This window comes from Phaenicophaeus curvirostris, chromosome 20 (assembly GCF_032191515.1).
Source record: "Phaenicophaeus curvirostris isolate KB17595 chromosome 20, BPBGC_Pcur_1.0, whole genome shotgun sequence".
Taxonomy (NCBI): Eukaryota; Metazoa; Chordata; class Aves; order Cuculiformes; family Cuculidae; genus Phaenicophaeus; species Phaenicophaeus curvirostris.
The window spans coordinates 9,913,014-9,925,153 of NC_091411.1; the positions used below are offsets into that span (position 1 = coordinate 9,913,014).

Genomic DNA, 12,140 nt, shown 5'->3' on the forward strand with positions numbered 1-12,140 from the left:
CCTCGTCACCTTGCTTAGATATTTGCAGTTGTATCTAGAAATGTCTTTGCTGGGTAGCTTTGGTGTTCTATTACCTCCGGCGAGAATCCATAATTAACATCTGCTGTTTTCCTCTAGGGTCATCCAGGTTTAATTGGTCTTATTGGACCACCAGGCGAGCAGGGAGAAAAAGGTGATAGAGGTCTCCCAGGCCCCCAGGGCTCAGCAGGGCCCAAAGGAGAGCAGGTAAATATTCCATAAGGCCTTAATTAAATGTGCTTTTGAGTTAAACATGCTTTGTGGAGTTTGCTGACTTTGAACAGGTTCGGCATAGCAGAGATGGTCCATCTCAACAGGAGACTCTTGCTAATTTTTGAGGGCTAATTTCTGTATTAATGTTGTTTATTTTCCATATGAAATATAGAGATGCTCCAAAGTGATCCATTTCAGTAGAAAGCAGATTCTCAAGGGTCATGTGAAAAGTGCTAAATAGACTTGGAGGGATGGTAACATTAACTATGCATCTAGAGGACTGATTTTTTAAAACTATGTGCCTAAATGAGACATGAAGTTCCCTATCATGCTCATCTGGATCTGCACATGCTTAAAAACCAGTGAAAGCACCAGTTTGTACAGAGTCCATCAAAACCAAGTGGTCATATGTGAGCAGATGTTAGTTGTGTAGTTATAAGCCAGCATTGCTGCAGGCAAATCAGCGCTATTCTGTTTTTATTTTCCAGGGTATCACAGGTCCTTCTGGACCAATTGGACCCCCAGGGCCACCAGGATTACCGGTATGTGACATGTAATTATGTAATTCCTCAGGACCTACACAACCTTTCTGGGGTCACCTTGGTGCTCCCAGAGACCCAGCTTAGTCCTCCTGGCCTTGTATGAGGATGCTGATGGGAATGGGGGTGCCCAGCTGAGCCCTTCAGGAACACTTGAATGAGTTACTGGAGTCCTGGGAGGTGACGCATGAGCTGAGAGGGCGCAGTGTGATCAAGGCAGAGAAATTAGCCCACGCTCTTTCTCTCCCCTTTACTTTTGGATTATCTACAATCACATGGTGGTTTCTTGCACTTTTTGCTCTCTGTGTTTTCTTTCCCTGGATGCTCGAATGCTGCAGCCTGAGCCCTTGGGTGCCCAGCATTTGCAGTTGTTGGGTGTCCTTAGCACGGAGCCAGGATCGGCCATGGGTTACGGTAATCATACAGCAGCTTTTCCACCCCCATCCAAGCGGGATTGTGGAGCGCTGACACAGATTGGTCTGACACAAATGCTTTTTGTGTGTTGACAAAGCAACACCGAGCTCAAGTGGATGTGAAAAGTGGAAATAGAAAGGAAGTGAATTAATAAAAACCCCACCTTGCATAACACTGCTCTGTGTCTCTCTATGGAGAGTCTGACTTCTCTACTAGGAAACGTACTGACTCCTTTCTATATTTTTCTCTCTACAGGGTCCACCTGGTCCCAAAGGTGCTAAAGGATCATCAGTGAGTACAGACATTGTTAAATGATGAGGCTGAGGAGCTCTTATTAAGCCCATAACCTGCTGTGACACCTCTCCATCAATGGCATTGCGGCAATTAGCCAACAAGGGCTGTAGCAAACGCAGCCTTTTCAGGCTGTCAAAGCCCAGAAATTATAATTGGGCAAGGTTTTTGTTGCACACACTGTACTTCATTGAACATCAGTGCAGCAAAGATCAGAAAGAGGAATCCAGTGCATAGTCCTTAGGAGAAAACCTACCACTGTAAAGCAGAGGGTATTAAAAATAGACTGTGAGGCGGGAGGTTGCGAGCTGAAAAGCAGAGAACTCAGTGAGAAATGTGACACTGAAGCAAGCTTCACGTTACAGATCTCCTATGCAGGCAGCTAAAAATTCCTCTTGGGCAGCATCCTAGAGTCTTTTCCCGATGCCGAATTCAGTGTTTGATTAATATTAAGATTTTATTTGCTTTATAAAACTGTTGAATTAATTTGAAGAGTTAATGCAATGGAAGATCCTTCCTTTCCCCTAGGAAGCCTAAGCAATATTTGACTGTTTAACTCCAAGCGTTTGATCTTTTCCTCTTACCTAGACACTGAAAATAACCAAACCAAGCATTTTCTTGTGGGGCTGCAAGGAGATTCCTCTTGTGTTCTTGAAGGGACAGGAAGAAAGTTTTTGACGCAAGAGATTATTAAAATAAGTATTTGGACGTGATGTAATTGACAAATGCTCTTTTTCCAAGTGACTCATATGTTTTCTCCTTTGTTTTTCCACCCAGGGTCCAACAGGTCCAAAGGGTGAATCGGGTCTTCCTGGGCCCCCAGGGCCTCCTGTAAGTAGAACCCATTGAATGAAATGTGAAATTGAGGTTCAGATTTATTGGGTGTTGTAACACTGGGAAGCAGGTTTCTGGACAAAGACTGAGCATATCAGGAATCCTAGCGATGGATTGGCGTCTCTTAGAGATGCTGAAGAAGAAAGCAGGATGTGAAGAGGGAAGCTACTAATGGGGAGACAACAAGAAGGGATGGAGCCAATGTTTAAGCCTGTAGGTTTTCATCAGTAGCATCATGAGGGGTTTATGTGCTTAGTGTGTATCTTAAGTTGTTGCTTCTCCTCGCTGGTGGCTGCTTTGGCCATCTCTTATATCTCCCCACTGCCAATGCAATGAGAAGTTGTATCTTCTTTCTCCACAAACCAGGGTCCTCCTGGAGAAGTCATCCAGCCGCTGCCCATCCAGTCTGCCAAGAGGACCCGGCGCAACATTGACGCCAGCCAGCTGGTGGACGATGGAAATGCCGACAACTACATGGACTACGCAGACGGCATGGAGGAAATTTTTGGCTCGCTGAATTCCTTGAAACTGGAAATAGAGCAAATGAAGCATCCATTGGGCACTCAACATAACCCAGCACGTACCTGCAAGGATCTGCAGCTCTGTCACCCTGATTTCCCAGATGGTGCGTCCTGGGGTAGGGCGAGTGGGGGAAAGCACTGAGTTTCTCACCTCCATGCAATGAATAGAAGGGAATGCAGGAAGAGGAGTAAATCCGGGGAGTCCTGGGCTCTGGTGTCCCATGAAGAACGTGGCTAACAAAGAAGCAGTATGTGGAGAAGAATGGGGATGTCTAATGCAAAATAACTATTCTTGCAAAGTGCCACAGTATAATCTGAAATCAGAATGCAATCAGTTTTCACAAAAATACATATAACTGTATTTATCTCAGCCTATGACTGAAGTGAAAGATCCCTGATGAGACGGTTGCTGAAGTGCCTACCATCCTTCCCTTACAGTGCTGATTCTTTCTTCCCTTCTCTTCCCTCTTGTGCATCCAGGTGAATACTGGGTTGATCCTAACCAAGGATGTTCCAGGGACTCTTTCAAAGTTTACTGTAATTTCACGGCTGGTGGAGAGACTTGCATCTACCCTGATAAGAAATCTGAAGGAGTAAGTCCACACAACTTTTCTTTCCACCCCCTATATTATGGTGATAAGAGATTGTTTCCTAAGATGAATATTCATAGGCAGCCAATTTCAGCGGAGTTGAACAGTAGCGAGTAAGGATTAAAGATCCAGAACATTTCTTTGTTATACAAAGTTGGCTTCTAAAATCATAGAATCATCAAATGCTTTGGGTTGGAAGGGGCCTTAAAGCCCATCCAGTTCCGCCCCCTGCCATGGGCAGGGACACCTCCCACTGGACCAGGTTGCTCCAAGCCCCTTCAAACCTGACCTCCAGGGATGGGGCAGCCACCACTTCCCTGGGCAACCTGGGCCAGTGGCTTACCACCCTCACAGGAAAACATCTCTTCCTAATGTCTAATCTAAATCTCCCCTCTTTCAGCTTAAAACCGTTTCCCCTCATCCTGTCCCTGCACTCCCTGACCAAGACCCCTCCCCAGCTTTCTTGGAGCCCCTTGCAGTTCTGGAAGCTGCTCTAAAGTCTCTCTTCTCCAGCCTTAACAACCCCAGCCCTTTCAGCTTGTCCTCGTATGGGAGGTGCTCCAGCCCTTGGATCATCTTCATGGCCTCCTCTGGACTTGGTCTAACAGATCTATTCCCTAATAACAAATATGTTTAGATAGAGAGTTTCTTTGAGTTAGTCAGATATAAGGTGTGATTTGGGACAAGTCTTTGATGATTTCCTAGGCGTAATAAATGTTAAAACCTTAATTTTTTTTCACTTTACTTCACAAAGGGAGAAGTGTGTGTTGATGCAGGAGCTGTGGCTCCCCACAAACTTCATTTAACTCATTCCTTGTCTTCCTTCCCGCAGCCGGGCTGCCGCTCTGCTGTCTGCATGCATAAACACTGCCAATTCCCTACTTCAGGCAGAGCAGATAAACATTCATCTCCTGTCATTTTTCTTGGTGTTTCTTGTGGGTATTTGGTTTTCTAAATGATTCCATGTAGCCTTAGTGCTCTTCCTGGCACTGATGCACAAGGTTGATTAAGTTATTTCTATAATGATGTGCTTAGCTCAACCATACTCATCATTTTTGTCCTGTATCCATGAGCTCTGTTTTCTGGAGCTGCTCTCTCCAATGCCTGAGGACCAGCTCTCGCACTGGCCGAGCAGAAAGTCTTGTGAAGCAGCCTGGGGGAGCTCTCTCACAGTTAGGCTCCAGCTGGGTTAAGGTGCAGGCAGAGCAGCTCACTCCAGTGGAAGCTGTTTGCCTGCTGAGTTTCATCCACTAGAAATATGTGCCAGCACAGGGCAAATAACATGCAACATAAATCTTCCTTGAGTTTTTGTTAGGGCTGTTTAAACAGGAGATGGATTTCTTCTCCTTTGCATTAACTTGCCATGGCTCTCCTCAAAATGTTGACAGCTCAAAAAGCAGAGGCTGCCCATAATCTTACAGATGCTCAGGCTCCTGCCACGCTGCTTCTGCAAGTAGCTCTTTGGCCCCATCTTATTCACCGTGGAGCTGCTCTTCTGACTGCAGGCTGCTCCTCAGATGCAAATTGTGCTGTGCTTTTGCAATACTGTCATAAATAAGAAAAAGCTTCAGCCTGCTCTTTTTCCACGTAGAGGAATGAAAACAGCTACCAGAGCAGCATTAAGTATTGGTTGAGTGGTTTTATTATAGGACACTGGCTTTATGGTTCACATACTGGAAAGGAAAGAACAATCCCAAGACACCTGCATATGGGTTGGCTGTTGATTCTGGAGAGATTTATGGCAGAAGGGAGGGAGCTTGTGGGAGGGCGAGAGAGCAGACGGCAGCAATGCTCCTTCCTTGCGCTGTGAGTCAAAAAAACTGATTCAGCTGCATAGACCGGGTTGCCTTAAAGGATGCTCTGGCAGCTAATTTCTTGTCAAGGTCACCCCCTGTATCACTCCAGGTAACTGGAGCTCCATCATGTGTGATGGTCCAGCACTGACTGTGGAGGATGCGCTGCTTGTACTGCACCTTCTTGCTGCACAAGCACAGCAGGCAGGCAGAGGCTTTTCCTCACTTGTGCTTTTTGCCTTTCCCAGCCCCACACCACCTGGATTTGACGTTGATTGACAACAGCCTTTTCCCTTATGAGCATTGCTTTTCCACCCTGGCTCTCCCATGAAGATCAATGCACCTTTTACCACTGATATTTCCCTTTTTCCCCCTTTTATCTTTCCTTCCAATAGACTTCACTGGTGGTTTTGCATCCAAAGTACGTAGGAGGCAGAGATCATCACCCTTTAGCAAAGGATGCTGGTGCCGTGGCAGCGCTGGGCACCTGGGGCAGCACGACGCTGTCCCATTCTTTTTGGGCAGCTTCTGGTACCTTAACACTCTTCTTACTGGTGTATAAAGATTAAGGAAATATTTTAAAGGAAACTGGAGAGTTTCAATAAGACATGCAGACTCTGCTTGTGGAACTGAATGTAACTTTATTTCTTTTTCTTTTTTTTTTCTTTTCTTCTTTCTCTCTTTCCTCCTTGCCGTCCACAAACTAGGCTAGAATTACTTCTTGGCCAAAGGAGAACCCAGGCTCCTGGTTCAGTGAATTCAAGCGCGGTAAACTGGTAAGATGCATCTTGGTGCTTTCTGTTTTCTTTAACCCGTGTCATATTTTACAGAGTAAAATGGCTCGTTGGCCCAAAGAAAAGCCTTCCACATGGTATAGTCAATACAAGCGGGGGTCTTTGGTAAGTGGCTAACCTCGGCCCTCTAGTCTGAATCAGAGCGTGTCATCTGCTTTGGTATGGCCAGACCTGTTGCACTCTGCATGCTGGACTAATAACCATCATAAATTGCAGTAAAAAAACATTTAAGGTGGAATACTGCAACAGAAACAAAACCTAATAAGGACCCTTTTATTCCAGTCTGCTTGACTGGACACCTAGGAGCAGGTGTTGACCTTTCCCCTGTGTTAGAAGAAGCCACACAGATGAGCTGGCAAGGATGTTCTGGCTGTCCCATGCTCCTGTCCCCCAGTAGTCTAACCTTATCCCAAGAGCTTGGAGGTCCTTGACGTGATGCTTCAGCCTGAAGCTGGACATGGTGCTGCCGCAGCCTGTGCTTGCAGGCACCCAGGCTGAGACAGTGAATCTGCACATCTCTGATCTGGGGCAGGTTTTCCCCAACAGAAGGATCTCCCCTGCTAGAGATGAGCCACACTGGTGCTCCCAGGTCACCCCGCCGAGCTTGGAGACATGAATTCATAGGTTTAAAGGAAGATTTCAAGCCAGGTGCATTTGCCAAGCGGACAGGAATTTGACTTAGTCACAGTTAAGGATTTTTTCAAGGGAGAAGGACTGTCATTAGGTCAAACAATGCTTGCTGTCAGCGAGCAAGACAGCTACACGTAGAATGGAGAAAAAGCTGCAGTATTTTGTCCTGTAATGAGACATTCACATTGTGGATAGATCACTCCCACAGAGTCAGGGATGTCAGAGCATCCTTGTCAGAGCAGCAACTGATTAGTGTGAGCCAGGTCTCTTTAAGCAACAGAAATCTCCTATGGGTGTATCAATTCTTGGAGGATTAGCAGGATGCAGATAATGAGCTCGGGCGAATCAGGAGAATCGGGGAAGAAGGAATATTTACTGGATTAAACAGACGAGCCCCTGCAAGCAGGAGATGCTCTGACGTACCATACCGAGCTGCCTCCCACAGTCATACTCTCTCAGGGCAGAATTTTCTTGCAGTGCCCCAAACTTCCACCTTAAAAGGCAAAAAAACCAAAGAAAACCACTGCATTGTTTTCCCAAGCCACATTTCATCGCCACTAAACACATTTGCTCTGATTCTGCCCGCAAGAAGGACATGGCTTCTGCAGCTTTTCTGTGTCACCAAATCAGGCCGCAAAGCCAAGGCTTCAGCCTCTTAGCTCCTTGGAGGGCAACTACTCATAGCTTAATTACAGAGCACTTCATCAGTTAATATTATGAGTGCCTCCATTTCTCCATCCTCTTTGCTTTTTTTCTTCCAGACTGTTCCCCAGCTACATTAGTGGCTGAATTGCCAACCTAGAGCTTAGGGCTATTTTTTTGAAATAGCAGTTTCAGTGCTACTTGGAGCCCTTTCTTCCATCTTTCTGTGTTGATGTTTTCTTGCTTTTTTACCTGTCCTGCATTTTCTGTTTGGAAAAAAAGCCACCAGCACGTAGAAGACCTGTCTAAGCAAACCACAGGGTTGTTTAACAGACAAAGGAAAGTCTGATTGTTTTAAAGTATACCTCTTGCTTCACCCCAGTCCAAACTGGGAACTATGAGAGTGGTAAACTGGGGAGACAATAGTTTGGATCCAAGATCAGTTGAAATCTGTTGTAGATTGGCAGGGTGAAGGAGTTTGTGTTCCTCTCCGAGTGCAGCGTTGTTCCAGAAAGTCCCTGATGCCTTTCCATGCAGCCCGAGCATGGTTTTTTTTGGGTGCCGAGCCCGTGTCAGTCCAAAAATCCTAGAGGAAGATTTCCACATGGCTGCTCAGCGCTGCTGAGAGCACAGGCGGCTAATGTAGGGGGCTCCGTGTGAATCTCAGTGCTTGCATGAGGTGTACAGCCCTGATAATGCTTGTTTTTCTTATGGGGATATCTAAAGGAAGAAGGACATAGTAAATATGAACTATAAAGAAACTGTCTTCTTTTGATGCTTCTGCACCATCATTAATAAATGACGCAGAGTACTTGGAGATTATTTCCTAGCATTTCTCATGATGCAGCCAAATGCATTTAGGGGGATAAAAAAGATGCAGATGTTTTCTTCTAGACTTTGCTTTTCTTTCCATATTATGAACAGTTCCCCATAGCTCTATCAAAGCCAGCCACCCATCCTGTCCTGTTGTCCTTCGTAGCCATATGGCATCTGCCACAGGGAAGGACTGTCACAGAGAAAAGAGGAAACAACTGGTTTCTGTGAAACCTTCTTCCCACGTGCAAGCCCGATGCACACAGCCAGCTCCCAGTGGCTCCAGTTGCAAAGCTGGGACAGAGCTTCATGCAAACTGCAGGGACAGAGCTTCATGCAAACTGCAGAGGCAGAACAGCAACCGAGACCCCTTAACAAGGCTTCCAACCCAAGCACTGATTTGAAATAAGAACAAATAAGAGAAGTGGGTCCTGTGGATCAGTAGTGCTGCGTGTCATTGGGTGTGTGCCATGTAGCTGGCGTTTTGTGTCCCTCTCCTTCCTCGTCCTGGTGGTTTTTTGGTACCTCTCCTCCTGGCGTGTGTGTCGCTCTCATGGTCAGTCATATTTAACTCTCAAGAGGACAGTGCAACGGTATCCTGACAACTGGTTGGTATACTTCTTTATATTCATTATATTCATTATTTTATTGTCTGGTTATGAATCTCTTCTACTGTTTGCAGCTTGCACCGAAGTTCCATGGTACCTCGAAGAACACCGTGCTGTTTGTGTGCCTGTATTTTTCTCCTGGTTGTTTCTAAAGAAACCCACTGTCCGTAAAGGACAGTAACGAACAGCAGCTCTGGTAGCTTGGCCATGGCTGGAGAAGCCGTATAAACTACCTGTCCCGCTATGCATTTGCTTCCTTGGTTGGGTATGAAAGAAAGTCCCAGACAGTCCTGGATCCACTGGGTGCTGGAATTGGGTTTCAATAAATTATGTTTTGCAGAAATGTATTTCTAGACACCGTTCTCCTGCAAGGGAGATGGTGCAGGATGGAACAAATCCCTGTGCCAGCATGGCTCTGTATTTCATGGCAATACCCTAAGGGCAGTGAATGCATTTTCCCTTTAGCCGAGCGTAGCCTCGCTGACCAGGGCAGCGTGGAGTCCTCTCAGCAGGAGCAGGATTGCTGCAGATTAAACACGAAGATTGCTTAAAGGCCAGGGCAGTGATGCCTAGGGAAGATGGATGGGAAATAACCCAGTGAGTGCAGAACAGAATAGCCGCAGTGGTCAGCTAATCATCTCAAATAGGGCAGAAAAAGCCCCAAACCCTTACAGCAATCTGCTTTATCTCCCCTTCAAAAGCTGGGGAAGTATGCTCAGTATTGGCTTAAACTTGAGACGTGCATTCCCAAATTTGCTTATCACTGCTCCTTTTTGCAAGCAGGTCTGAAATCCCCCTCCCTCTCCCCTCTTGCCCTGTATTAGCCTTATTTTTTTAGCTCACAACCAGCAAGAGAAATATCAAGTTGCCCTTGATAGCCACGTTCTCATAGGAGGAGGACTAGAGCAGCCCCGTGTCTGTAGCAAGGCAGGAGAAGTGTCTGTACCCCATAGAGGTGATAAAACTGAACTATGCTGTGGTAGTAAAGATGGGTGAGACTGGTGGTCCTTGGAGCCCCTCCAGCATCTTGCATTGCCCCTCACTGCCCAGTGTTTCCCCTTCTCCGCTTCTCACAGCTCTCTTACGTGGATTCGGACGGCAACCCCATCGGAGTGGTGCAGATGACTTTCCTCCGGCTCCTGAGTGCCTCGGCCCACCAGAACATCACCTACAACTGCTACCAGTCTGTAGCCTGGCACGACGCCACAACCAACAGCTACGACAAGGCCATCCGCTTCCTGGGCTCCAACGATGAGGAGATGTCCTACGACAACAACCCCTACATCCGAGCCGTCCTCGATGGCTGCGCGGTATGTGAGCAGAGCTGTTCTCGGCCAGTCCCTACCAAAGGGGTCATGGCTTGAGGTGTCTATCCCCCATCCCTTGGTTGTTCAGCACTGTCTGCTTCAGGGCAAATCATCTCCAAATTCCCTGTGCCCACTGATTTAGTTGCCTTGAGGATTGTCCTACAATCATCATTGTAGCATCATGCTACAAGTTGCAGGAGAGTGAGGCTTGCAGCCCTGCTCATGTTTCAAACGGCACCTTTAGCATCTTTCTCTCTAGCTCTGTTCCCGTGACTTTTCTGCCTAGTGCAGAAGCAGGCACTGGAGCCCTTCTCCCTGTGCAGCCCATGCTTCTCCTCACCTTTGCTTTGGCGAAGGGCAACAGCCAGAGTTTCTAAAAAGGCCAAGTATAGAATCGTAGAATTGTTCGGTTCGAAAAGACATGTGAGATCATTGAGTCCAACTCTACCTGTCCACTACTAAATCTTATCTCTGAGCACCTCGTCTACCCATCTTTTCAATGTCTCCAGGGATGGTGACTCAGCCACTTTCTTGGGTAGTCCTCTCTCTGCTTCTCCTTCCTTCTGATGGGTGCCTGATTCAGGATTGAGCTCTCAAAAATCTGCCCTTAGGAGCTAGAAAATTGGCAAAGCAGGTGCTGCTTGCATTTATTTTGAGACCCAGCGTGCTGGTGCAAAAGCACGCATAATTCTCACCCTCTGCAACTGCAATGCTTGAAGCCCACGGGACAGAAAGATTGAGATGTTTGACAGAAAAAAAGTCCTCCTCATAATTTGAAGCTCTGTTGTAGCCACGCATGTCTTGTGCTGTGAGAGCAATGAGGAAAATCAGATTAGAATCACTTCTTTAAACGCTCTCGCCAAGAGGGAGAGGGCATCCATCCCACCTCTAGAAACCCTCAGAAGATGTGTGGGAAGTTTGTCTCCTGCTGAATGTGCCTTCAGTATAGAGTACCTTCTCCCTTTCCCTTCTTAAGTCTCAGGGATGCTGCAATATGATACATTGCACATTTTAAGCTAGATAGGACATGTAAACTCTTGGTTTAAGTGATTTGGTTCAGGTACCCCACATTCCTCTCTCTAAGGAGGGCATTCACATGGAATGAGGACTGTAGCTCCTTCAAGCTTGTTTGCTTGGTTGCTCCTCACAGGCAACTGTAGCCACAGCCAGTGTTGGTATTGCAAATAAACGACTGTGGCAAGAACTTAAAGCAGTGGGAGCAGCAAGACGCTGGTCAAGCCCTGGTGCAGTGGTGGGGCACAGAACTGTTGTTTCCTGGTTCAGAGCTTTAGGTGTGGCTTCCAAACCAGCATGCCCCAGTCTTTCTTCTCTGCTAGAGACGTTCCTCTAGGCTGTAAAAGGAGGTAAAATACGCCAAAGGAGCTTATTGTAGCCTTGCAGAAGGAGGCTCTGCATCTCCTGTATTCCTGAACCATCTACAGTACCCCGGTAGGTCATCCTCCCTGAGCCCCAGGCAGGAATTTTAAGATTGAGCTCTATATACGAAAAATGAGATTGCGCTTCCCAACACAGCGTTGCCACAGAGGTCCTGGAAGGACCCACACTGGCCACAGCTGAGGCTGCTGCAGCCACTACTGGTGGATCTCCAGGGCTAATGTTCAGGCCATTATTTGAATGTGTTGTTCCTGATCTTACAGCCCTTTCTCAGTAGCTGTGTTATAACCTGTTCTTCCGAGACACACAAATCAGAGGGTAAGGTAGAGCCAAAAGCTGCTCCATAAATTCACTTGTTTGTGCAGCTTTGTATGCCCTCGGGTGCACTTCTGCTCCTCTAATAATTATTTATATTTCAGAAATAACTGTATGGCTACCAGGCATGATAAAAAGACAACATCACCTTGTGGATTCCATCAAACTTTAAATGTGATCATTTTGGTAGTGCTCAGATAATAGTCAAACTAATATATTCAAATTAAATCACTCGCATTTGCTCAACAACCCATGCGTGTCCTCAGGGAGGCAAAAAAACTGTATCACAGACACAACAGTTTTACTAGGCTCCTGTTCAAGCTCTGAGATGTGCTGACAGCAGACTTAGTGTCTTCTGATCGTTATGGCATGGAGGAACTGTTTTCCTGTGAGGGTGGGGAGGCCCTGGCCCAGGCTGCCCCG

General features: G+C 46.6%; 2 protein-coding genes across 3 annotated transcripts in view; one reads left to right on the forward strand and one right to left on the reverse strand.

The window, feature by feature from the left end:
• PIERCE1 (piercer of microtubule wall 1) overlaps window positions 1-12,140 on the reverse strand; it is a 378,509-nt gene that overhangs the window by 138,613 nt on the left and 227,756 nt on the right. The gene's annotated exons all lie outside the window — the stretch shown is intronic.
• The window catches only part of COL5A1 (collagen type V alpha 1 chain), a 149,276-nt gene that overhangs the window by 134,123 nt on the left and 3,013 nt on the right, over window positions 1-12,140 (forward strand). Inside the window, exons 58-65 of one of the 2 annotated variants that reach the window (XM_069873655.1) lie at window positions 118-225; window positions 720-773; window positions 1,440-1,475; window positions 2,253-2,306; window positions 2,676-2,934; window positions 3,311-3,423; window positions 5,921-5,989; window positions 9,777-10,010. In XM_069873655.1, the coding sequence (XP_069729756.1) occupies window positions 118-225; window positions 720-773; window positions 1,440-1,475; window positions 2,253-2,306; window positions 2,676-2,934; window positions 3,311-3,423; window positions 5,921-5,989; window positions 9,777-10,010 (927 nt within the window). Of the gene's footprint in view, window positions 1-117; window positions 226-719; window positions 774-1,439; window positions 1,476-2,252; window positions 2,307-2,675; window positions 2,935-3,310; window positions 3,424-5,920; window positions 5,990-6,043; window positions 6,113-9,776; window positions 10,011-12,140 lie in introns of both variants that reach the window. The other variant, XM_069873656.1, reaches the window with a different exon arrangement.